Source organism: Ranitomeya imitator, chromosome 3 (genome assembly GCF_032444005.1).
Source record: "Ranitomeya imitator isolate aRanImi1 chromosome 3, aRanImi1.pri, whole genome shotgun sequence".
Classification (NCBI taxonomy): Eukaryota; Metazoa; Chordata; class Amphibia; order Anura; family Dendrobatidae; genus Ranitomeya; species Ranitomeya imitator.
Window position 1 is genome coordinate 530,811,573 of NC_091284.1, and position 27,101 is coordinate 530,838,673.

The following is a 27,101-nucleotide window of genomic DNA, read 5'->3' on the forward strand; positions in this document are numbered from 1 at the left end:
CTGTACATCCCGCCCCACACTGGCACACTGTCCTGTACATCCCGCCCAACACTGGCACACTGTCTTGTAACATCCAGCCAAACACTGGCACACCGTCCTGTACATCCGACCCCACACTGGCACACTGTCCTGTACATCCCGCCCCACACTGGGCAGACTCCTGTACATCCCGCCCAACACTGGCACACTGTCCTGTAACATCCAGCCAAACACTGGCACACTGTCCTGTACATCCTGCCCACACTCGTACGCTGTCCTGTACATACAGCCCCACACTGGCACACTGTCCTGTACATCCCGCCCCACACTGGCACACTGTCCTGTACATCTGGCCCCACACTGGCATACTGTCCTGTACATCACGCCCCACACTGGGCAGACTCCTGTACATCCCGCCCCACACTGGCACACTGTCCAGTACATTCCGGCCACACTGGCACACTGTCCTGTACATTCCGGCCACACTGGCACATTGCCCTGTACATTAACACCCCTACACACACAATGTTGCATATCGCCTTATACATTTCCATCATTTGTGGATTGCCCTGAATATCCCCCCTCACCCATACTGGTGGATCGCCCTGAACATAACCCCCACACACACTGATTCACTGCCCTGTAAATTACACCCCACCAATGGCGCCTTGTCCTGTACTTTACCACCTCACACACACTGGTACATTGACCTGTATATTACATCTCCCTTTCCCCACACCTCATTAGTGGATTCCCCTGTACACTCTTGCCAAATAAAGAGCAGCGACGACCATAGTACCGAATTGCACCGTAGGCGAGTATAATAAAAGCTGTTTTTTTGCGTTATGGAAAGCACATTAGGGCAAACATACAGAATTCTTGAATTCTGCATATAAGGACTTACAGGTGCTGGCCCTACTATACACGGGAAAAACCTGGTGACTGCTTACCTTTGAGCACTCGGGGAGTTAAAGAGGTTGTCCACTACTATCCTCAGGATCAATGTCTGATTGGACGCTGTCCAACACCCCCGCCAATCAGCTTTTCTCGGTGTCTGTGACAGAGGCTGGAGCTGCTCAACTGCAGAGCTGCTCCATTTTCAAATAGGGGCCATGACAGGGTACAGCACATCCGTCTCCTATTCAAATTACCGTATTGTTCGTACTATAAGACGCACCGGACCATAAGACGCACCCCAAATTTGGGGTGAAAATTGCAGAAAAAAAGATTTTTTATAACACGGGGGTCCGTCTTATTGTCCGAATTTACAGTATCTTATGGCGGTGGCAGAGCAGGGTCACAGGAGGCAAGGTGGGGTGATGCTGGGATGAGGAGGTGCTGGGATGAGAAGGTGCTGGGATGAGAAGGTGCTGGGATCAGGAGGTGCTGGGATCAGGAGGTGCTGGGATCAGGAGGTGCTGGGATCAGGAGGTGCTGGGATCAGGAGGTGCTGGGATGAGAAGGTGCTGGGATGAGAAGGTGCTGGGATCAGGAGGTGCTGGGATCAGGAGGTGCTGGGATCAGGAGGTGCAGTGAGAGGTATGGCATGAGAGGGGTCCCTGGCGTACCATGCAGGCTTACCTAGGTGGCAGAGGTGCGGTGGCAGAGGTCCGGTGGCAGAGGTGCGGTGGCGGGGGTATGGCGGCAGAGGAGGGGCAGAAAGCGGGGTCCCTTTCCCCGGTATGGTGATGCAGCAGGCCCGGTATGCAGCAGAGCCAGGTGAATCCTCTTGTTATCGGTGGGCGTGGCCATCTTCCTGAGGCCGCGCGTGTGCAGATGAAGCGCTCTGCTCCCGGGGCTTCAGGAAAATGGCCGCGGGAGGCCGCGCGTGCGCAGATGGAGATCGCGGCGGCCATTTTCCTGAAGCCCCGGGAAGCAGAGCGCTCCATCTGCGCACGCGCGGCCTCCGGAAAATGGCCGCCGCCACCACCGATAACAAGAGGATTCACCCGGCTCTGCTGCATACCGGGCCTGCTGCATCACCATACCGGGGAAAGGGACCCCGCTTACTGCGCCTCCTCTGCCGCCACACCCCCGCAACCGCACCTCTGCCACCGGACCTCTGCCACCGCACCTCTGCCACCTAGGTAAGCCTGCATTGCGACTATTAGACGCACCCCCCATTTTCCCCCCTTTTTTTGGGGGAGAAAGTGCATCTTTTAGTCCGAAAAATAGGTGGATATGCTATGCAGTACCCCGTTGCAACCGCTATCAAAAGACAAAGCAGCTCCGCAGTCAAGCCATTCCAGCCGGCGGCCGCAGACACCGAGAACAGCTGATAGATGGGGTGTCAGATCCCGTCCGATCAGACATTGATTATTAGCGTAAGGATTAGTGATGAGAGAGTATAGTCGTTGCTCGGGTTTTCCCGAGCACGCTTGGGTGGTCTTGGAGTATCTGTAACTGCTCGGAAATTTAGTTTTTGTTGCTTCAGCTGCATGATATACGGCTACTAGCCAGTCTGAGTACATGTGGGGGTTGCCTGGTTGCTAGGGAATCCCCACATGTATTCAATCTGTCTAGCAGCTGTAAATCATGCTGCTGAGGCAACAAAAACTAAATCTCCGAGCAGTTACAGATACTCGGAGACCACCCGAGCATGCTCGGGAAAACCGGAGCAACAAGTATACTCGCTCATCACTAGTAAGGATAGGTCATCAATGATAAAGTAGTGGAGAACCTCTAGAAGCATTTACTAAAATCTGCATCTTTTTTGGCTCTCTTCATGGCTGATCAGTGTAAATTTAGTTTAATAGTGTCAGGGAAAACATACTTCCAACTTATCCATAAGGTAACCTCAACATAAGGTGATACAATCACCTTAATGATAGACCCATGCCCACCACTAAACTTCGTAAGTTTACAGTATTTGCACAATACATTAAGGGTTTTTCAGCCTACTTTATATCTACCTACATTGCAAACTCTTCTGAGAATGTTTGATAACATCCCGAATATCATTCCATTATTGTCCAATAAAGATCAGACACTGTTTAAACACGTAAATATGGTGCAAACCTGATTAATCTCTCCCATTGTCTTGATGTTACAAGACCTATTAATACGTTTGCTACAAGCAGCAGAGAAATAAAGTATGCTTAACACAAAATATGACAAGTTTCACAGCAACATGGCACAGAGGCCACTTTACCTTGCCACCAACCAATCCCATCATGGTACAGAGTGATAATGAGGTCTCATTGTGCAGTGGTGATATACAGAAGGTAAGGGGGGAAAAAGGAAAATACAATAGATTTCTTTTGGTGTCTGGATATATTTTACTTACCGCCTTGCAATGTAGTAAAAAACTGGATTCCCAGCCTTTGATGTCCCTGCTTGGTAAAAAATGTTTAGCGTTTTTAATGCTTTAAATTCTTCTTTCTCATGTACCTGGTGCCTATAGAACAGAAAAACATTGGCATTCAATTAAGGCCAACTAGCAGAAACAATAAAGGTTACTCATTTCAATAAATGATGAAGGAACATGTCTGGTACCTGGTCATAAATTCTTCAAACTTTGAGCTTGTGAGATTCAGACTTGACCAATGTGTGTCAGCAACTGGTTTGTGTTCTGGGGGTCCAAGATAGGCAAGTAAAGTTGCCATTTTGTCAAATGGTCGCCTACCAACAGCTTTATGATCCCTTTAAAAGTAAAAATAAAAAACGTATTTGGTGTAAACCATGATACAATTAAAATGCATATATAATGCCAAAGCCAATATAACCCCCATCACTCAATCCATGCAACTTGTAAAAGAATATATCTGTCTGCGTACCGGTTACTAGAAAGGTACTGTCCAATCTTCTCTTGATTGTTCCAGAGCAACCGATGTAAGGCAACAACATTCCCATCCGTAATGAAAGAGAGGCTGTGATTAACGGTGTCACTTGGCGGGCAATTATTTGCAATGTCAAAGAAAAACCTATTTCCAAAAACAAATCATGATGAGAATATGTTGATTATAGTGAAACATTTCATGTTGGAATTTGTCATTAAATTGAACGTATCACGAATTCAAGTATTAATGTTACATTTTAAAACATTTTCTTTTTTTTTTTAATTGGATTTTTTTATGGTATAAAATATGAAAAATTATTTTCAATTTTTCTATGTATTTAACCTAAGCACAAGGAGAAGCACCTGCCAACATTATTCATGAACATCTACCATACTGCTAGCTCGCAATACAACTGTTGAAGAAATAGGTGGGATCTGTTCGCATGTGTGATGTCACTTCTCCCCTTCCTTTCTGGGGGTTTCCAAAAGGATAAGCAAGGATGAAGTTTAGGATCTCAGTGCGGAGCCATTTTGTTCGGAACTGCAAAGTGATACTGACATATGTACAGTGACGCGGAGGACGGCTGGCAGCGCTGACTCTAGCTTGAAAATTTAAATGGCTCCTGCAATGCAATAAATACATGCAATGAATAAATACAATTTCTTCCTCGGATTTTGTTTTTCTTTTATTGAGTAGTAAAAATGACCAAGAAAAAAGATTCTTCAGGTCAGACCTATTTCCCTCCAAACGCTGGCCCTTGTTACTGCTCACTGGTGTTTACAGTGAACAAAGCGCAGCTGTCATAATTACCGGCTGCAGCACTGTGACCACAGCACTTATCGCGAGCACAGGTCCGTGCACCTGTCCTGTGATGGCGACTTCATCCAAGGACATTTTCTCAATGCCGGATGAAGTCATTGAGGAAGAGCCGGTGTCCCTAAACTGTATTCTCCGCTAATTACCGTACTCCTAACATTGCAGCTGGCAATAAAATGACTGACCCACTGTAATCGGGCTGCGTGCACAGTTCATAGCCGAAAGTACAGAAGATTACTGTCAGCATCTGACACTGGACACTTACACACCAGGAAATAAAAATGGCCACAGCAAGCGGCTGAGTAAAAGAGGTAAAAAATAAATAAATATATATATATATATCTCTATATATATCATGTATATGTGTGTATATATACATACATATTATACACACAATCTATATATATATATATTACATATTTTTACCTCTTTCACAGTTTCTGCTATACTGTATAAGTAAATACCATTAATAAAATGTGAAAAAACTTGTGACACATAATATAGCTTGAAATAATGCATTTTTTATTCCAAAATCTGCCTCTTCCTGAAATGAACCAAGCTATTGAAGAAAGCTTTTTTTTTTTTTGTGAAGCGTTATTCAGATCAGCGTTTCATGTAGATGCTATAGCAGTGCTTTATACAGAAGGAACTTGTATCTATCATACTTTATGTGGCTGTTCAGATGAATGTGAATTTCTATAGACTGGGTGGTCAGCACTTAACACAGACATGACACATTTTGATCTGAGTCATGGAGCAAATTCTCCAATGTAAGTCTATGTCACACAGCACTCACATCCCATCCCTGTGTAATTCGTGACGTTCGTTGACCGTTTGCTAGGGGAAGTTTGAGAATCCTTTATCAGTTTCTTTTTCCCATACGAGAGCCCTGATAAAATGTGGAAATGAGCCCGCTTACCTCTTGGGCCCCTCTGCGACTGCACAGGTTGCACCAATGGGCCGCCGTGGGTTAAAGAGGTTTCACAAGTATAATACTTTGATGTCAATCAATGGTCAACAGCCCATACTGTCGAGACTAGTGATTGGCTGAGGACATCACATGTTGTATTTGGCCTGGGATCTATGGAGCCACTGTACACATTAGTAGGGGCGAGCAGCGATGAAACAGAACAGTACTACTTGTTTGTTCAGCAGTAATGTTGCCTCCGTCAGCATTTATCATAACTTGGAAAACCCATATATGAAGAATTTGCATACTCTCAATGTTGTATGCTTTCCTTTCAAAAAATCCAACCAAAGAATACTACCGTATATTTTCATATAGAGGCAGCAAAAATGTGAGATAATCACAGCACGAATACAACATAACCTTATAGGAGCCATACTATACAAAAAATAAGAGTTCCATATGTTTTTAAAGGGGTGGTCTGAAGGAAAACATTTTTCTTTTAACTTCCTATTTAATACCAAAATGTTAAAGGGAAGGTGCCACCAGTTTTCTTGTATTTTGTTTTTTTGTGAAATTAAGCTTAAAATAGTAATTAAAATGTATTAATGCAATGTTTGCAAACATTTCTATATGAAAAATATTATATATTTTTCTACAAATATACATATTTACCACTAGGGGGAGCATTTTCCCTTTTAGACCTCAAGCAGCTATAGTAAGATTTAGCAGCTCTGCCCCAGGGATATTAGACCACCCAAAAGGGGAGGGAAATGGTGATGTCAGCAGTTACTGCCCCAACAGTAAGAATGAAGAGCAGCATCACAGGGCAGCACCATTTTGTGTGTGACTGCCCTGTGACCTGCTATCACCAGCAGTTACTGCAGCGGAGTCACAGCTTGTTTACAGAGGAGCAGAACACAGTGGACTCAGCAGCATCTGGACCCAAGTTAGAGTGAATACATCTGGTGTGCATGGAGCAGCATTGGGAGCTGTCTGGGACTCATCCCTCAAGAAGATAAGAAGGAGCTCCAGGTCTGCAGTGAATGGCCAGGCATTATGGAGGGAGGGGAGAGATACATTGTATGGCTAAGGCCGGCTTCACACTCAGCGTATGAAAATACGGTCCGTATATTACGGCCGTAATACGCTGAAATGTCCCGAAAATAGTGGTCCGTAGCTCCTCCGTAGGCAGGGTGTGTCAGCGTTTTTTGCGCATGGCATCCTCCGTATGTAATCCGTATGGCATCCGTACTGCGTGGTTTTCTCGCAGGCTTGCAAAACCAACATACCGCTATAGAAATGATCCATGTGTCCCAAAAAGAAAAAAAAATATATATATACTGTATATATATATATATATATATATATATATATATATATATATGTCATTAGACACATATATGTATATATATTAATATTTATTCCAGCGCTATACAGCTTGAAAGCCGGTAATTCAATTACCGGCTTTTTCCTTCTCCTTCCTAAAAGCCGACATGATCTGAGACATGGTTTACATACAGTAAACCATGTCTTCTCTCCATTTTTTTTGCAGATTCCACACTACTAATGTCAGTAGAGTGTATCTGCAAAATTTGGCCGTTCTAGCTCTTAAAATAAAGGGTTAAATGGCGGAAAAAATTGGCGTGGGCTCCCGCGCAATTTTCTCCGCCAGAGTAGTAAAGCCAGTGACTGAGGGCAGATATTAATAGCCTGGAGAGGTTATTAGGAAGGAGAAAGAAAAAGCCGGTAATTGAATTACTGGCTTTCAAGCTGTATAGCGCTGGAATAAATATTAATATATATACATATATGTGTCTCACTGACATATATATATATATATATATATATACCTATTCTATGTGTCCACATTTATTCTACTGTAAGCTGTCAGTGTGATTTTACTGTACACCGCACTGATTTGCCGGCTTTTCTCTCTAACAGCGCTGCGTATTTCTCGCAAGTCACACTGCTTGTCCGTGTGTAATCCGTATTTTTCACGCTTCCATAGACTTTCATTGGCGTATTTCTTGCGCAGTACGGTGACAAACGCAGCATGCTGCGATTTTGTACGGCCGTAGAAAGCCGTATAATACTGATCAGTAAAATACGGCAGATAGGAGCAGGGGCATAGAGAATTGTGCCGTATTTTTTGCGAGTTTTACGGACGTAGTTTCTGCGCTCTTACGTCCGTAAAACTCGCAAGTGTGAAGCCGGCCTAAGAGTGACTGATGGGAGAGAAAGAGGCATGAAGTATGATGAGTGAGACACAAATGGAGTGTGATGGGGAGATACACATTGAGGCTGTGTGCACACGTTCAGGATTTTTCACATTTTTTTGCGTTTGTTCGCTATAAAAATGCGATAAAAACAATTTAAAAATGCATACATATGCATCCCATCATTTATAATGCATTCCGCAATTTTTGTGCATATGTTGCGTTTTTTTTCTGGGGGAAAAAACGCATCGCAGTAAAAAACGCAACAGGTTCTGCGCATGTCGTGTCTCCCCCTTTGATGTGGGCTCCGGCGCTGAGCCCACATCAAAGTCACGACATGTCGGCTGTTTTGTACAGCTGACATGTGCGCGCAATAGCGGCAGGTGAAATCGCGATTCAACCGTTCCTCTGTATGTGTTTTCCGTCCGGCGGAAACAGCTGTTTTGACGGATCCTGCAAAAAACGGATGAAACGTGTGGCCAACCGGCGCTAATACAACTCAATGAGAAAATAACGGATCCGGCGGGAAAAAACAGATCCAGCGGGAAAAAAATGATCTGGCAGAACAAAAAAGAACTTGTGGTAAAAAAAAAACGGATCTGGCGGGAAAAAACGGATCCGGCGGAAAAAAAAAACTGATCTGGCAGAAAAAAAGGAACTTGTGGAAAAAAAACGGATCAGGCGGGGAAGAAAAGGATCCGATGAAAAAAAAAAAACGATCTGGCAGAAAAAAATGAACTTGTGGGAAAAAAACGGATCCGGCGGGAAAAAAACGGATCAGGCGGGAAAAAAAGGATCCGATGGAAAAAAAAACTGATCTGGCAGAAAAAAAAGGAAATTGTGGAAAAAAACTGATCCGGCGATAAAAAAACGGATCAGGCGGGAAAAAAATGATCCGATGGACAAAAACCTGATATGGCAGAAAAAAAAGGATGTATGAATGCATTGTATGTAGCATGTATGGAGTATGTATGGAGTATGTATGCAGCATGTAGGCAGTATGTATGTAGCATGTATGTATGGAGTATATATGGAGTATGCATGGAGTATTTTTTTTTTTCATTCAACACATTAGCCGGATGATGGGACTATTACTGTCCCATAATTGGCTAATGTGTCAATCACTGTCATTGTAGCAGGCATCATCCGATGGGACTTGTAGTCCCATCGGACGATGCTTGCACACACGCATAGAGACTCCCCACGCCGCACAGAGCCCCCCACGCCGCACAAAGACCCCCCACGCCGCACAGAGACCCCCCCACGCCGCACAGAGACCCCCCCACGCCGCACAGAGACCCCCCCCCCCCCACGCTGCACAGAGACCCCCCCCCACAGAGGCGTGCCCAGCTCACTGCTAATGCTGCTGCAATGTTACAGATAGGGTCAGCGCCGGTCTATTATCTCCTATGTCCATGGGGTGCCGTAATCTGACACTGATAGGGCCCTGCTACTGCTGCAAAACCAAGATGTCAGCCCCCAGTTCCTTCTTTCTACTCATATAACACACGGAATCTGGTTTACATGCATTCAAATCTGGGTTATAACAGCATGTTATGCTACATTACATTGATTAATTAATGATCTACAAACGCGGTACCTTCCCTTTAAGCTATGTTCTAATATAATTGCTTTCAAAATTCCTTACTGTTCTTTAACTACACTAACTGCTTTTGTATTTTATTTCCCCTTTTCTCTGTCTGCTAACGATTCGTTTGTGCCTGCTGGGATAATAAAAGGAAACAGAGGACAGAGGCTGCGGTCATTGTCACATCCCCTGCACCCTCCCTGAAAGGAAGGGTGACCAGTGATGCTGGTTTCAGGGGTGGTGCTGTCCCTGCTGTGCCCGAGTGTCTTCCCCCGTGGGATGAGCGCAGCGTTTCATCTGCTGTCTGTATAGTAATAAGCTGGGAACAGAGCGGTGTCACTACACTCTGTGGAGACAAGTCATGCCACTTTGTGGGGGTGGTGCTAGTGTCGTGCATGCATAGTGACAGCGCTCTGCTGCAGGCTTATTACTATTCAATCAACAGTATGGACGCTGCCCTCATCGCACCGGGCACGGGGGGGAAATGGTTTGACACCGGACAAAGGAGACACTCTGGGGAGACAGCAGAGATCGACCCCTAAAACAAGTTTCACTCATGACGCTTCGTTTCAGGGAGGGGGCATGGGCCGTGGTAGTGACCGCAGCCTCTGTCCCCTGATGACGCTTCCTTTGATTATCCCAGCATGCACTGGTGATACTCAAACGATTATAACCAATAACCATCTCAGGAATAAGAGCTCATGTGGAGCTTTATGAACACTCAACAATTGCTATTAAAAGGGACTGTCAGCACAAAATGACTGTTCAAACTAAGTCCTGCGGCTCGGTGCTTCACAGTGGGGCAAATCATTATATACACCTTCCCACCTGCTGTCTTCCCTCAATCTCCACCCTTTTTCTTTGACTGACATTTCTAACTTCATAGAGCCAGGGAAGGGAGGAGATAGATGGAAAACAAGACGACAAGCAGGTGGGAATGTGTATATAAATGTTTGGCCCCACCAAGAAGCACCAAGTGCCTGTACAGCAATACCTTGACTAACGAGTGCATCTAATTATGAATTTTCCAAGATACAAGCAGTCCCTTTGACAATTTTTTGTTTTATTATGCGAGTCGAGATAGGAGTTACCAGCGAGCGAGCTTACGCCACTCACCACATGGTTATCGTGCCACGCAAGCATTTCTGTTGTTGCTGTTAGTGAGATGACCTGACAGGTTTTTGGTACAACCAGAGGAAGGTATGCATGAAATTAACGAGGAGGAGCCAAATGTGGAGGAGTGAATCCATACAAGAGAGATTAAGGAAATGTTGGGAATGTGGGATAAAAATTTCAGAGTTTACTGAAAAGAAACACTGTGAAAAATTTGCAACAGGTCATGTGTTGGCGCAATGTAATAACACTTGCCTAACTCGTTATTGAAATTTTTGAAAGGGATAAACAAACAAAACTCCTTGGACAGGTTTTTATTTTAACGCCCTGCAAGTGAATGTGAGGAAAGTGTGTCGAAAAAGGCAAAAGTCAGTGAAGATTATTAAGTAAAGATGAAAGTGATAAAAAAAAAAGTACAGTACAATAGTCTATTACACCTTTAACCCCTTAACTACCGCCGATGGGGTATCGGCGTACTCAGGACAAATTGGACAACCTTTGGGGTTTAATTTCTCCGGTTACCCCTTGTGAAAACAAAAGATTGGGGCTAAAAATCATTTTTGTGGAAAAATGTTTATTTTTATTTTCATGGCTCTGCGTTATAAACTTTAGTGAAATATGTGGGGGTTCATAGAGCTCACCACACATCTAGATAAGTTCTTTGGAGGGTCTAATTTCCAAAATGGTATCACTTGTGGGGGGGGGGTTCAACTGTTTAGGCACATCAGGGGCTCTCCAAACGCGACAAGGCGTCCGATCTCATTTCCAGACAATTGAAAAAGTAAAACGGCGCTTCTTCCCTTCCGAGTTCTGCCGTGCTCCCAAACAATGGTTTACCCCATATAAGGGGTATCAACGTATTCAGGAGAAATTGCACAACAAATTTTGTGGTTCATTTTCTCTTTTTACATTTGTGAAAATAAAAAAACTGGTTCTGAAGTAAAAATGTTTATAAAAAAAGTTAACTTAATTTTTTGCACATTGCTTCAGTTCCTGTGAAGCACATAAAGAGTTAATTAACTTCTTGAATGTGGTTTTGAGCACATTAAAGCATGCTGTTTTTAGAATAGTGTCACTTTTGGGTATTTGCTGTCATTTACACCCCTCAAAGTGACTTCAAATGTAAGTTGGTCCCTAAAAAAATGGTTTTGTAAATTTTGTTGTACAAATGAGAAATCACTGGTCATATAACTTCCTAACAAAAAAAATGCTTCCAAAATTGTGCTGATGTAAAGTAGACATGTGGGAAATGTTATTTATTAACTATTTTGTGTGACATTCTCTGTGATTTAAGGGCATAAAAGTTAAAAGTTTGAAAATTGTGAAATTTTAAAGATTTTCACCATTTTTCCTTTTTTTTCCCCATAAATAAACTTAAGTCATATTGAAGAAATTTTACCATTAACATGAAGTACAATATGTCACAAAAAAACTATCTCAGAATCAGCGGGATCCGTTAAAGCGTTTTAGAGTTCTAACCTCATAAAGGGACAGTGAAATTGCAAAATTTGGCATGTCACTAAGGGGTTAATATACATAATAAAGTTAATTTTTCTTATTTAAAAACACAAAAAAATGGGTGTGGTATTTGGGGGTCTGGAATGGATTGATAGCATTTCATTTTATTGGGGAAATTTAATTTGATATACAAGCAAATTGAGTTAAGAGCTCGGTCTCAGAATGAATGAAACTTGTAAGTTATGGTATTCCTGTACTTTGTCAGCACATAATGACTGTTAAAACAGAGTCCCTTTAAAAAAACATTGTGCAATGAAAAAACCTTCTGTAGGAGCATTAGGATATGTTCACATGCAGCATTTTTGCTAGATTCTTTTCAGTATCTAAAACATGTTACCTTGGCAGTAAAAATATGCTTCAAAAGCTTAGCAAAAACACTGCTTAAAAGGCTGTAAAAAGGTTTGTTGCATTTTTCACTGTTTTCTGTGTGTGAAAAAACACTATAAGGCTATGTGCACACTTTGCAGATTCCACTGCGGATTTTTCCGCAGCAGAATTCCTAAATCCGCAGTGAAAACCCGTTGCGGTTTTTACTGCGGTTTCTTCTGCGGATTTTCATCTGCAGTTTTCTATTGGAGCAGGTGAAAATCCGCAGAAAAGGAGTGACATGCTGCGGAATGTAATCCGCAGCGTTTCCGCGCGGTTTTTTCCGCAGCATGTGCACTGCGTTTTTTGTTTCCCATAGGTTTACATTGTTCTGTAAACTCATGGGAAACTGCTGCGGATCCGCAGCGGTCAAATCCCCTGCGGATCCGCAGCAAAATCCGCAAAGTGTGAATATAGCCTAAGGCCATGTTCACACGTTCCTGATTTCCCTGCTGTTTTTTCTGCACTAAAAACCGCAGCTCTTGGCAGAAAATGCAGGTGTGTTTTTTGGTGCGTTTTTTGATGTGTTTTTTGATGCGGTTTTTAGTGCAGTTTCTGTGTGTTTTCTAGGAAGTTTTTTTTAGGGTTAAAATGGCTGAAAATACCCTACCCCTAACCCTACCCCTGAGGTTATCACAGTGATCAAAATGTGCCTGGAACGAATCTGCCGGCCGGAAGATTCGGCGGGCGCACTGCGTATGCGCCCGCCATTTTGGAAGATGGAGGCGCCCAGGGAGAAGACGGCCGGACGGACACCGGGAGGCCCGGTAAGTATAAGGGGGGTGATTACGGAACGGGGGGGGGGGGGGGAGGGGCGTCGGAGCACGGGGGGGTGGCATCGGAGCATGGGGGGGTGGGATTGGAGCACGGGGGGGCAGCCACACTGCAGCGGTTCTGCACCACAAACCGCAGAAAACCCGCAGATATTTTTTTCGTCTGCAGGTTTTACTGCGGGTTTGACCTCACAATGGAGGTCAATGGGTGCAGAACCGCTGCAGTTCCGCAAAAAGAATTGACATACTTCTTTTTTACCGCAGCTATTCAGCGCGGCTTTTTTGGGGATTTTCCGCAATGTGGGCACAGCAGTTCCTGTTTTCCATAGGGTACATTGTAATGTACCCTGCATGGAAAACAGCTGCGGACCCGCCACGGGAAAATCGCGGCGGTTCCGCATTAAAAAAAGGATGGTGTGAACATGGCCTAAAACCACTGACAATTGACACACTGCAGATTTAAAAGTAAAATCCAGTTCTGAAATTCAGTCAGGAAAAAAATGAGTTTCTGAAATCAGTTTTTGCTGATACTGTAAAAAAAAGTAGCTTTTAATTTGCATAAAAAAGAAAAAAAAGATGCAAAAACACAGCATGTGAACATAGTCTAAGGTCTCATTCCCACGGGCGTGTTTAAGCTCGCACATGGGAAAATGGTACCGATGTCAATTAGTGTTGTGCATCACTGTTTTTCATGGATGGATAAAGAAATATTGTACAAAGCTTCTATACTTTGCAATGTTAACCATTGACAGCCCATTAATGCCATCCGTGTGCACTATGTGTTTTTCACAGACACTGACTTGTATTGGTCCTTGTAAACAGTGCTGCCGAAAAAAATGGACATGACTCCGTGTGTTTTGCAGGGATACACAGACTGTGAAAAACAAACACGTGAATAGCAGCATAGGTTGTAATGGGAGCATGTTGTGTCTGAAAAAAATGGATACACCACATACATGTAACATGGACTTCTGAATGAGGCACACAATATATATTTTTTTTGTCCATTTTAAATATAGCAAATTGAGACTTAAAACATACCTAGGATATAAGAGCCAAGAAGAAAAACAATATCATGATAGCCATCAGGAATAGCAGTGTGCGCTCACAAATCTCCGCATGAGCTCATATTCGAGATATTATACATGAAAGGGCAGCAAGCTCACATGCCCTTTAAGATCCAACATTTAATTAAGGTAGTGAATTCATTAGAAGATCAAGATTGTTGTATGATAATACGACATTGTGAGGCATCGCATTGGGTTCAGATATTGTAATGCTTACATTAAAACATGCTACAGTACCAGTTAATATGCACGTGATCACATCTTATATTTCAGAAAAGAAATGGGAGTGAATATTACGTAAATGTCATTTCTCTTACCCCATGACGGCACTAACGAGAGAGAGGGATCCGCCCTCAGGGACAGGAAACCCACAGGATAAAAAGGCGGGACCTCTCCTCCACCTCAGTTCGGTTTCCTGTCCCCGACGGGAATCCCACAGCTCACCATTCAGGAGTCCAGGGACCATTGGGGCGAGTTCGGGCAGCGGGGGGCCCTGCCACGGTCTCAGGTGGATTCCTCCCTGAAGGCGCGTTCCGGGGTCGGCGGGCCTCGTGGATATGCGCGGAGGGGAGGCAGTGAAGAGGACCGAGCCTGCCTCTTCTCTTTTCAATGGAGTGGTCGGTAATAGGTAGCGGCGGCTACCTGGAGGTTTCCTCCGCCGGTCCATGAGGCGCACAGGGGGTGGTGACGCACAAGCGGCAGGACGCAGGGTGCAGCGGCGGCTGCAGAAGCTCCGTCCCTCCTGTGAGCCGGCAAGTAGTGAGCGCGCGCGCGAGGTCCGGCAACTTACTGCGCAGGCGCGGGGGTCACTTCCGGGGTCGGCGCAAGGTACCTCTGGGTAATCCGGAAGTTACCTGGCGCCGCTCTATCAGCATAAAACCGGAAAAAAAGGGGCATACCGCTGCTCAGTAGTTACCACCATGAGTGGAATAGAGCAGTCGGTGGAAGAAATTTCACAGGCCCCTGTGACAAAGAATCCGAAGGAGCGCCATTCGTCACGGAAACCTACGCAGCGCAGCAGCTCAGGATCCCAGCGCAGCAGAGGCTCTGATGGATCCAGGAGGGAGACGGTGGTTCAAGTGGAGGAGGCATCCTCAAAGCCACAACCGGTATCTTCCTCACATTAGGAGGGTAAGTGACCTCCGTGAAAGTGTATATTCTAATAGGGGTTTATTGTTTCCTAGGGAAAGAAATGCCAAGGGAAAAGTAAACATAAAGTGTGCCCACTTTGTTCAGCAGATTTGCCAGATTCGTGGTTTAAAAAACTCTGTGCGTCATGTATTAGGAACACCATTAATGAGGAGACGCCGAGTTTCACATCTGAATTAAAAGACTTAATTAAAACCCAGGTGGCAGACGCACTAAAAAGCGTAAAAAACCGTAAAAGAAAACGTAAAGAAAAAACTCCAGATTACAGCTCCAGCGAGGGAGATAGCACGAGTGAGGATTCAGATAGCTCTACAGCTTCAGCATCCTCCTCCGCATCCTCAGAAAGCGGCCGCAACTGTTTCCCAATAGATGAAACGGATGCACTGGTAAAAATGGTTAGGGCGACAATGGGCCTGGCGGACACTCGTTCCAAAAAATCCGTACAAGATCTAATGTTTAGTGGCCTGGAACAAAAGAAGTACAGAGTATTCCCATTAAACGAAAAAATACAAACCCTAATAAAAAAGGAGTGGAAAAGACCAGACAAAAAAGTACTGTTGACACCCAAAAGGAAATACCCATTTGACGACCCAGCCTGCACATCATGGGGAAAGGCGCCAAAATTAGACGTCGCCATTGCGAAAGCCTCCAAAAAATTCGCTCTGCCTTTTGAGGACATGGGAACCCTCAAGGATCCTATGGATAAAAAGGCCGATGTCTTTCTAAAGGGGTCCTGGGAGGCCGCCAGCGGGGGGCTAAAACCCGGTATAGCTGCTACTTGTACAGCGAGAGCTCTGATGGTCTGGCTGGATCATTTAGAGACTCAATTAAAAAATAAAACCCCGAGAGAGTCTATACTGGACTCAGTGTCAGCAATGAGAGGTGCCGCTGCGCATCTAGCAGATGCCTCAATAGACTCAGTTAGGCTGACAGCAAGATCAGCTTCCTTCTCAAATGCGGCTAGGAGAGCATTATGGCTGAAGTGCTGGCCGGGGGATCTGCAAACTAAAGCCAAGCTGTGTTCCATACCGTGTGAAGGGGAATATTTGTTCGGTCCCACCCTAGACGATGTCCTCGAAAAAGCGGTGGATAAAAAGAAAGCCTTTCCAGGATTCCCAAATCAGTCTTACAGGCGGCCCTTTCGAGGGAGAAGGTTCTCACAAAGACGCCCCCCAAAAAACCAAAAGGAGGGGTGGGAAGACAGAAAATTCAAAAAAGGAGGGTTTATGTTTAACAAACCGGAGAATAAAAAACAGCCACAATGAGGGTGCGCCCCAGGTAGGAGGGAGACTGACTCACTTTCTTCAAACCTGGGAAAAAATTTCTGGAAGTGCCTGGACTTTAAACATCATAAAAACAGGCCTAAAACCAGCCTTTCACACAATGCCACACAGTCAGTTTGTGGTTACACCACAAAGAAAGACGGAGATCGAGCAACTGAGTATCCAGAGGGAAGTTCTCAGTCTTCTGGAAAAGAAAGTCTTACAGGAAGTTCCACGACAGGAAGAGACGAGGGGATTTTATTCTCCACTTTTTCTTCGAACGAAGTCGGACGGGACTTTCAGGGTGATAATAAATTTGAAACAACTGAACAAATACCTGGTGATAGAGAAATTCAAAATGGAAACAATAAAATCATGTGTCAGATCCCTTATCCCATCTTGTTTCATGACTGTAATAGACCTAAAAGACGCGTATTATCATGTGCCAATATATCCAGAGTTCCGAAAGTACCTCAGAGTGGCAGTGATGATACAAGGGGAATTAAAACATTACCAGTACAGAGCTCTTCCGTTTGGTCTTGCCATTGCCCCAAGGGTATTTACAAAATCAATGGCGGAAGTAATGGCCCATATAAGGGAACAAAACATATTGATTGTGCCTTATCTGGACGACCTACTAGTGATGGGCAGTTCCTCTCTTCATTGCAGCCAGCAACTAGACAGAGTGATGGTAGCCCTATCAAATCTAGGATGGTTTCTGAACCTGGAAAAGTCCAGGCTTATCCCGTCTCAAGTGCAGCTGTACTTAGGGATAGTAATAGACTCGACAAAGCAAGAGTGTCGTCTACCAGAAGAGAAAGTATCCAATATGATACATCTAGTGAATCAGTTGAGTGTTTCTCCTCTGATCACTCTAAGGAAAGCCATGTCCATACTGGGATCAATGACATCTTGTATCCCAGCGGTCCAGTGGGCTCAGAGCCACTCGAGAGATCTCCAGTGGGAAATACTAGAAGCAGTATCCCACGCAGGAGGAAATTTAGAGACGCAATTAAAAATATCCTCTCGGACAAAAACTTCCTTAAGCTGGTGGACAAATCCATCCAACCTCAGGAGAGGGGTTCCATGGGTATGGCCGGTCTCGATAATCCTGACCACAGACGCAAGTCCTTGGGGGTGGGGGGCCCACCTAAACAGGCAAATTGCCCAAGGTCCTTGGTTAGGGGAAGAAAAAAGACCTTACTTCGAACATGAAAGAGCTTTTAGCAGTTCAGTACGCCATCAATCATTTTTTAACATCCCTCCGTTCCCACCACGTGAGAGTACTGACGGACAACAGGGTGGTAGTAGCATATTTAAATCATCAGGGAGGGACGAGGTCTCAATCCCTAATGAAAGTGACAAATTTCATCATGTCGCAAGCAGAAGCCAGCTTGTCCTCCCTGACAGCCCTTCACATAAAAGGGTCAGAAAATCAAACTGCAGATTTTCTAAGCAGGACCCAATTAAAACAGGGGGAATGGGAGTTAAATACAAAAATATTCAAACGCATAGTGGATCTTTGGGGGGCCCCGGATATAGATCTATTTGCAAACAATCAAAATCGGAAAACGGAGGCCTTCTGCTCGATAGATCCTCGGGGGAGTCCAGTGGCTATAGACGCGTTGTTAATTCCATGGAAATTCCATCTAGCTTATGTGTTTCCTCCGATAGCTCTAATTCCCTTAGTCTTGAAGAAAATCAGGGAAGACAGAGCCAAAGTGATATTGATAGCTCCGTTCTGGCCGAAAAGAGTATGGTTCCCATGGCTACGCCTAATGTCCATAGCGGATCCATGGGTACTCCCAGATATCCCAGACCTTCTGCATCAAGGGCCAGTGAATCACCCACAAATAAAAAGTTTGCACATGACGGCCTGGCTTTTGAAAGGGAACTGTTAACAAAAAAGGGATTTTCTTCAAATTTAATTTCTACCCTGCTGGCCAGTAGAAAACCTATAACTACCAGAGCCTATGGCAAAGTCTGGAAAAAGTTCCTCTCCACGTCAGGGGTTATACTATCAAATCAGATGCCAATTCAGGAAATTTTAGAATTTCTTCAAAAAGGATTAGAGAAAGGCCTAGCAACAAACACTCTGAAAGTTCAGATTGCAGCATTGGGTGCCCTTTACAACCAGGATTTGGCAGGGAATCACTGGGTAAAAAGATTTATTAGAGCATCTACTAGGTCCAGACCAGTTATACATCTCACCGCTCCTCCCTGGGATCTGAACTTAGTCCATTCAGCACTAACTAAGGCACCGTTCGAACCTTTATCTCAGGCTTCTCTGAAAATAATATCTTGGAAAACCTGTTTATTGGTGGCCCTAACCTCAGCTCGCAGGATTAGTGATCTGCAGGCCTTATCAGCTTACCCACCTCTAACCCAAATATTAGATGACAGAGTAATCCTTAAAACTGACCCTTCTTACCTTCCCAAAGTGGCGTCAAAATTCCACAGATCTCAAGAGATAGCGTTACCATCTTTTTGCCCCAATCCAAAAAACAAAAAAGAGGAGGCTCTACACACACTAGACGTAAAGAGATGTCTAACACACTATCTGTCAGCCACAAGGGAGTGTAGGAAAGGGAGGGCTCTGTTTGTCTGTTTTCAGGGACCAAATAAGGGTCACAAAGCATCGAAAGCCACGTTGGCAAGGTGGGTAAGAGATGCCATCAAGATGTCATATACCTCTTCCGGAGAACAAGCTCCGGACACAATTAAGGCCCATTCAACCAGGTCGGTGGCAACCTCTTGGGCTGAACGTGGTGGAGCATCAATAGATCAAATATGTAGAGCAGCCACTTGGTCTTCCCCCTCTACATTCTTCAAGCACTATCAGCTTAATCTATCTTCTCCCTCAGACTTAACTTTTGGTAGGAGAGTTCTTGAGGCAGTAGTCCCACCCTAAAACTTTCATTCTTTGAAATTCTCTCGTTAGTGCCGTCATGGGGTAAGAGAATATCGTAGTTACTTACCGATAATGGTATTTCTCTGATCCCATGACGGCACCTGTATATTCCCTCCCTTCACGTATGGGTGTCCACACTACTAATAATTTTCACGAGGTGTGCAAAAAAAAAAAAAAAAAATATATATATATATATATAAGTTATATAGTTATGATTTGTTGTGTAAAAATAACCAATTAAGTTACAGCAGAAGTTCCCTGCAAGGCTCTGTAAACCAACTGAGGTGGAGGAGAGGTCCCGCCTTTTTAACCTGTGGGTTTCCTGTCCCTGAGGGCGGATCCCTCTCTCTCGTTAGTGCCGTCATGGGATCAGAGAAATACCGTTATCGGTAAGTAACTACGATATTTCGGCATACAAGCAGTCCATGGGTTGAAAACTAGATTGGGTTAGAAACAAACCTACAATCCTAATTTGTAAACAAATGGAACAGGGCTGGTAAACAAAAACATACTCACTTCATCGCTAAGGCTACTTTCACACTAGCGTCGTGCGATGCGACGTGCAGACGCAACGACGCTAGCGTTGTTTGCGCCGCACAACTGGTGCAGCGGATGCAGATTTTCCACGCATCCGCTGCCCCATTGTGAGGTGCGGGGAGGTGGGGGGCGGAGTTCCGGCCGCGCATGCGCTGTCAGAAAAATCGGTCCGTCGGCAGCAAAAAACGTTACATGTAAAGTTTTTTGCTCCCGGCGGTCCGCCACAACACGGCGCAACCGTTGCACGACGGTTGCTACGTGTGTCAATGCGTCGCAATGCGTCGCTAATGTTAATCTATGGGGCAAAAACGCATCCTGCAAACAACTTTGCAGGATGCGTTTTTTCCCCTAAACGACGCATTGCGACGTATTGAAAAAAACGCCAGTGTGAAAGTAGCCTAACCTATTTGGGGGCCTCACTGCCTGCCCACCGGTCCTTTTCTTTCTATCCTCATTATAAGCCAGGACTTCCAGCAGTGTCCAGTTCTCGGAGGTCACTGCATGTTGTGGCAATATGACCTTACAACGTGCAATGACCTCTGAGACCTGGAAACAGCTGGAAGCCCTGGCCTATAATGATGAGGCAAGAGATGGGTGCAAAGAGGTTATTACTGGTTTAAAAAAAAATAAATACTCCTGCCTGTACATCACTGCTGAATGGAAAGCCCAAGGGAAGAGGAAAACGAGAGACAACAGAAAAATAAATTGTAAAAAAAATACCGTATTTTTCGGATAAGATGCAATTTTTTCCTCCCAAAATGTGGAGGAAAATGGGGAGGAGGGGGGCGGCGGCGAAGCATCTTATAGTCTGGATATATTGGCTCTGGCTGAGGTGGGGAGCGGTATCGGAGGAGCAGCGGGTCATAGAGGCACGAGCAGGAGGCTCCGCCCAACTCCTGTGCCCGCTGCTAAAGAGAAATGAATATACACTGCAATCCACGCCCATGGGCGTGGAGGGCAATGAATATTCATTTCTTCCTGGTATGATTAATTGACCCCATCCCCTTGCTGGTATGATTGGCCTCATCCCAGTCCTGGTATCCATGGCCCCATCAGAAAAGATTAAAAAACTAAACCTTTACTCTTACCTTCCTCCGCTCCCTCGCAGTCGCAGCGTCCTGCTCCGATGCCAGCAGCTGCTTAATGCTTGTAAGCAGCGCATGGCAGGGACATCATGCGCCGCTCACGAGCAGAGCACAGCTACTGGAATACTCACCGGGACAGTTCATTGCAGAGAGCGGTGAGTATCCATTCCAGTAGGGTGCAGTGTCAGCCGGAGACTTCCTGCTGCTGCCGGCGGTCACGTGTGCCGATACTTAAGAGAAATGAATATTCAGCAGCAGGAAGTAGGTGGCTGACAGTGCACGCTACTTAAGAGGAATGGATACTCACCACGAACACCCGGTGAGTATTCCGGCAGTTGTGCTCTGCTTGTGAGCAGCGCATAATGTTCCTGCCATGCGCTGCTTACAAGCATTAAGCAGCTGCTGGCACTGGAGCAGGACACTGCAACTGCGAGGGAGCGGAGGAAGGCAAGAGTAAAGGTTTGTTTTCTTTAATCTTTTCTGATGGGCCCATGGATACTAGGACTGGGATGGAGCCAATCATACCAGGAACTGGATGGGGCCAATCAATCATACTAGCAAGGGGGTGGGGCCAATCAATCATACCAGCAAGGGGATGGGGCCAATCAATCCTACCAGAAACTGGATGGGGCCAATCAATCATACCAGGAACTGGATGGGGCCAATCAATCATACCAGGAACTGGATGGGGCCAATCAATCATACCAGGAACTGGATGGGGCCAAGCAATCATACCAGGAACTGGATGGGGTTAATCAATCATACCAGAAACTGGATGGGGCCAATCAATCATATCAGGAACTGGATGGGGCCAATCAATCATACTAGCAAGGGGATGGGGCCAATCAATCATACCAGCAAGGGGATGGGGCCAATCAATCAAATCAGGAACTGGATGGGGCCAATCAATCATACCAGGAACTGGATGGGGCCAATCAATCACACCAGCAAGGGGATGGGGCCAATCAATCATACCAGGAATTGGATGGAGCCAATTAATCATACCAGGAATTGGATGAAGCCAATTAATCATATCAGGAACTGAATGGGACCAATCTATCATATCAGCAAGGGGATGGGGCCAATCAATCATACCAGGAACTGGATGGGGCCAATCAATCAAATCAGGAACTGGATGGGGCCAATCAATCATACCAGAAACTGGATGGGGCCAATCAATCATACCAGGAACTGGATGGGGCCAATCAATCATACCAGCAAGGGGATGGGGCCAATCAATCATACCAGGAATTGGATGGAGCCAATTAATCATACCAGGAATTGGATGGAGCCAATTAATCATACCAGAAACTGGATGGGGCTAATCAATCATATCAGGAACTGGATGGGGCCAATCAAATCATACCAGGAACTGGATGGGACCAATCAATCATACCAGGAACTGGATGGAGGCAATCAATCATACCAGGAACTGGATGGGGCCATGTATACCAGGATGGGGCCATGTATACCAGGATCGGGATGGTGCCAATCAATCATACCAGGACTGGGATGGGGCCAATCAATCATACCAGGAACTGGATGGGGCTAATCAATCATATCAGAATAAGAATGGGACCATACATACCAGAATAAGGATGGGGCCATGCATACCAGGATATTGATGAGGTGACCATATTTACCAGGATAGGTGATCTTAAGTACAGAATTGACCACATTTTTTGCTTCAGTTTTTGTTTTTCCTAAATTCCTTTTCTAAAACCTAGGTGCTCCTTATAGTCCGAAAAATACGGTAGCTATGTGCTGATTACATGTTAAAAAATTGTGGCTGTGGTTCTAAACACAGGAATTTATTTACTATAGCTTTCATAATGATACGATTGTAGAAAATAGGATCTCTTACCTTCGAGCCGCATCAAAGTTGCTCTTCACAAAATCATTAAATGGACGCATGTGCTCCTCTTTCGTAAACAGGACGTGATTGGCAATACTTTGAAGAATCTGCATTATAAAATGATTAATGTAGGTATATTTTGGCTTTATCAATGAGCAATTTTCAGGGGTTTTTTTTAGCACTAGTAAGGTTCTTTCAGTCCCAGTCACTAAGGGGCTCACAATCTGTGTCCGACAGCCAAACATTATGTGACACAACATACTAAGCTAAAATACAGGGTGGACCAAAAGTAGGTGGATAGAAAATAATAACATTTATTTTGATTTATATATAAAATTATATTTACTAACACAAGCATAACATTGACAATTACATTTTATTTTGAACAATAAAACAAAAGCCCTTAAATTTTATCAACGCAGGTGCTCAAACTGTATTCCATCACAATTTGCACAGCTTTGAAGTCTGTTTCTTACGCTTCGAGAAACATTTTTGCACAAGTCTCTTTGGGTATTATGTTTCATCAAGATTCCTAATTCTAAAGAGACTCTTCTGGTGGACTTTTTTGGACCCTGAACAAATGTTTCAGCAACAAGTTATTTTCTGTGCAGGCTGTTCTGGGTGGACCAGTTTTTGGAGCCATAAGGACTGAGCCAGTGGCATCTAAATTGTCACGAATGCTGTAAATGGTTTGTCTCTTTGGGGCTTGAATACCAAGTGTTTCAACCCAATATGCTCTAAATGTTTCAGCATTTTGAGATTTCCAGTACTCTTAAAATCCATTTTCTTTGATCTGTATTTAAATTATTTGCCATTATGGGTTATCTGAATTATCTGAAAAGAAAACAGATTTGGGGGAGATCTGTGAAACTGACTCAGTTGCCCTTAGCAACCAATCAGATTCCAACTTTCATTTTCCAAAGAGTCTGAAGAATGAAAAGTGGAATCTGATTGGTTGCTGAGGGCAACTGAGTCAGTTTCACTTTACACCATGTTTGATAAATCTCCCCCTTCATAACCCTATTACACATACTGTCCACCTACTTTTGAACCACCCTGGATGGATGGATCCTGGCTGGTCACCCATGCCCTCCAACCCACCAGCATTACGCTATTTTTTGCTAAATACCCTGCCTAGCCAAGCCCTCTATAGTGTTTAACATCTAGACTCATGTTTAAAAAAAAGCTTTTTAACCCCTTAACCCCTTTACCCCCAAGGGTGGTTTGCACGTTATGGACCGGGCCAATTTTTACAATTCTGACCACTGTCCCTTTATGAGGTTATAACTCTGGAACGCTTCAACGGATCCCGGTGATTCTGACATTGTTTTCTCGTGACATATTGTACTTCATGATAGTGGTAAAATTTCTTTGATATTACCTGCGTTTATTTGTGAAAAAAACGGAAATTTGGCGAAAATTTCGCAACTTTCCAACTTTGAATTTATATGCAATTAAATCACAGAGATATGTCACACAAAATACTTAATAAGTAACATTTCCCACATGTCTACTTTACATCAGCACAATTTTGGAACCAAAATTTTTTTTTGTTAGGGAGTTATAAGGGTTAAAAGTTGACCAGCAATTTCTCATTTTTACAACACCATTTTATTTTAGGGACCACATCTCATTTGAAGTCATTTTGAAGGGTCTATATGATAGAAAATACCCAAGTGTGACACCATTCTAAAAACTACACCCCTCAAGGTTCTCAAAACCACATTCAAGAAGTTTATTAACCCTTTAGGTGCTTCACAGGAATTTTTGGAATGTTTAAATAAAAATGAACATTTAACTTTTTCTCACAAAAAATTTACTTCAGCTCCAATTTGTTTTATTTTACCAAGGGTTACAGGAGAAAATGGACCCCAAACGTTGTTGTACAATTTGTCCTGAGTACGCTGATACCCCATATGTGGGTGTTAATCACAGTTTGGGCGCATGGCAGAGCTCGGAAGGGAAGGAGCGCCATTTGACTTTTCAATGCAAAATTGACAGGAATTGAGATGGGACGCCATGTTGCGTTTGGAGAGCCACTGATGTGCCTAAACATTGAAACCTCCCACAAGTGACACCATTTTGGAAAGTAGACCCCCTAAGGAACTTATCTAGAGGTGTGGTGAGCACTTTGACCCACCAAGTGCTTCACAGAAGTTTATAATGCAGAACCGCAAAAATTAAAAATCATTTTTTTTCACAAAAATTATCTTTTCGCCCCCAATTTTTTATTTTCCCAATGGTAAGAGAAGAAATTGGACCACAAAATTTGTGGCACAATTTGTCCTGAGTACTCTGATACCCCATATGTGGGGATAAACCATTGTTTGAACGCATGGGAGAGCTCGGAAGGGAAGGAGCGCCGTTTGACCTTTCAATGCAAAATTGACAGGAATTGAGATGGGACGCCATGTTGCGTTTGGAGAGCCACTGATGTACCTAAACATTGAAACCCCCCACAAGTGACACCATTTTGAAAAGTAGACCCCCTAAGGAACTTATCTAGATGTGTGGTGAGCACTTTGACCCAATAAGAGCTTCACTGAAGTTTATAATGCAGAGCCGTAAAAATAAAACAAAAATTTTTTCCCACAAAAATAATTTTTTAGCCCCCAGTTTTGTATTTTCTCGAGGGTAAAAGGAGAAATTGGACCCCAAAAGTTGTTGTCCAATTTGTCCTGAGTGCGTTGATCCCCCATATGTGGGGAGGAACCAGCGTTTGGGCGCATGGGAGGGCTCGGAAGGGAAGGAGCGCCATTTGGAATGCAGACTTAGATGGAATGGTCTGCAGGCGTCACATTGCGTTTGCAGAGCCCCTAATATACCTAAACAGTAGAAACCCCCACAAGTGACCCTATATTGGAAACTAGACCCCCCCACGAACTTATCTAGATGTGTTGTGAGAACTTTGAGCCCCCAAGTGTTTCACTACAGTTTATAATGCAGAGCCGTGAAAATAAAAAATCTCTTTTTTTTCCCACAAAAATTATTTTTTAGCCCCCAGTTTGGTATTTTCCCAAGGGTAACAGGAGAAATTGGACCCCAAAAGTTGTTGCCCAATTTGTCCTGAGTATCTTGGGGTAAACTCCTGTTTGGGCACACGGGAGAGCTTGGGAAGGGAAGGAGCACTGTTTTACTTTTTCAATGCAGAATTGGATGGAATTGAGATCGGTCGCTATGTCGCGTTTGGAGATCCCCCTGATGTGCCTAAACAGTGGAAACCCCCCAATTATAACTGAAACTTTAATCCAAACACACCCCTAACCCTAATCCCAACGGTAACCCTAACCACACCTCTTACCCAGACACACCCCTAACCCTAATCCCAACCCTATTCCCAACCGTAAATGTAATCCAAACCCTAACTTTAGCTCCAACCCTAACTGTAGCCTTAACCCTAACCCTAGCCCCAACCCTAACCCTAGCCCTAACCCTAACCCTAATGGGAAAATGGAAATAAATACATTTTTTTCATTTACTTTTATAGCGGGTTTTTTAGCGGATTTTTATGATTGGCAGCCGTCACACACTGGAAGACGCTTTTTATTGCAAAAAATATTTTTTGCGTTGCCACATTTTGAGAGCTATAATTTTTCCATATTTGAGTCCACAAAGTCATGTGAGGTCTTGTTTTTTGCGGGACGAGTTGACGTTTTTATTGGTAACATTTTCGGGCACGTGACATTTTTTGATCGCTTTTTATTCCGATTTTTGTGAGGCAGAATGACCAAAAACCAGCTATTCATGAATTTCTTTTAGGGGAGGCGTTTATACCGATCCGCGTTTGGTAAAATTGATAAAGCAGATTTATTCTTCGGTTCAGTACGATTACAGCGACACCTCATTTATATCATTTTTTTTATGTTTTGGCGCTTTTATACGATAAAAACTACTTTATAGAAAAAAATAATTATTTTTGCATCGCTTTATTCTGAGGACTATAACTTTTTTATTTTTTTGCTGATGTTGCTGTATGGCAGCTCATTTTTTGCGGGACAAGATGACGCTTTCAGCGGTACCATGGTTATTTATATCCGTCTTTTTGATCGCGTGTTATTCCACTTTTTGCTTGGCGGTATGATAATAAAGCGTTGTTTTTTGCCTCGTTTTTTTTTTTTTTTTCCTTACGGTATTTACTGAAGGGGTTAACTAGTGGGCCAGTTTTATAGGTCGGGTT

General features: G+C 44.0%; 1 protein-coding gene across 7 annotated transcripts in view; it reads right to left on the reverse strand.

Moving 5' to 3' along the window:
- The window catches only part of NF1 (neurofibromin 1), a 399,313-nt gene that overhangs the window by 145,898 nt on the left and 226,314 nt on the right, over positions 1 to 27,101 (reverse strand). For all 7 annotated transcript variants that reach the window (XM_069757802.1, XM_069757799.1, XM_069757798.1 and 4 more), the window contains 4 exons: positions 22,934 to 23,031; positions 3,756 to 3,902; positions 3,475 to 3,621; positions 3,266 to 3,376 (listed from right to left, as the gene is read on the reverse strand). In XM_069757802.1, the coding sequence (XP_069613903.1) occupies positions 3,266 to 3,376; positions 3,475 to 3,621; positions 3,756 to 3,902; positions 22,934 to 23,031 (503 nt within the window). The remainder of the gene's footprint in view (positions 1 to 3,265; positions 3,377 to 3,474; positions 3,622 to 3,755; positions 3,903 to 22,933; positions 23,032 to 27,101) is intronic.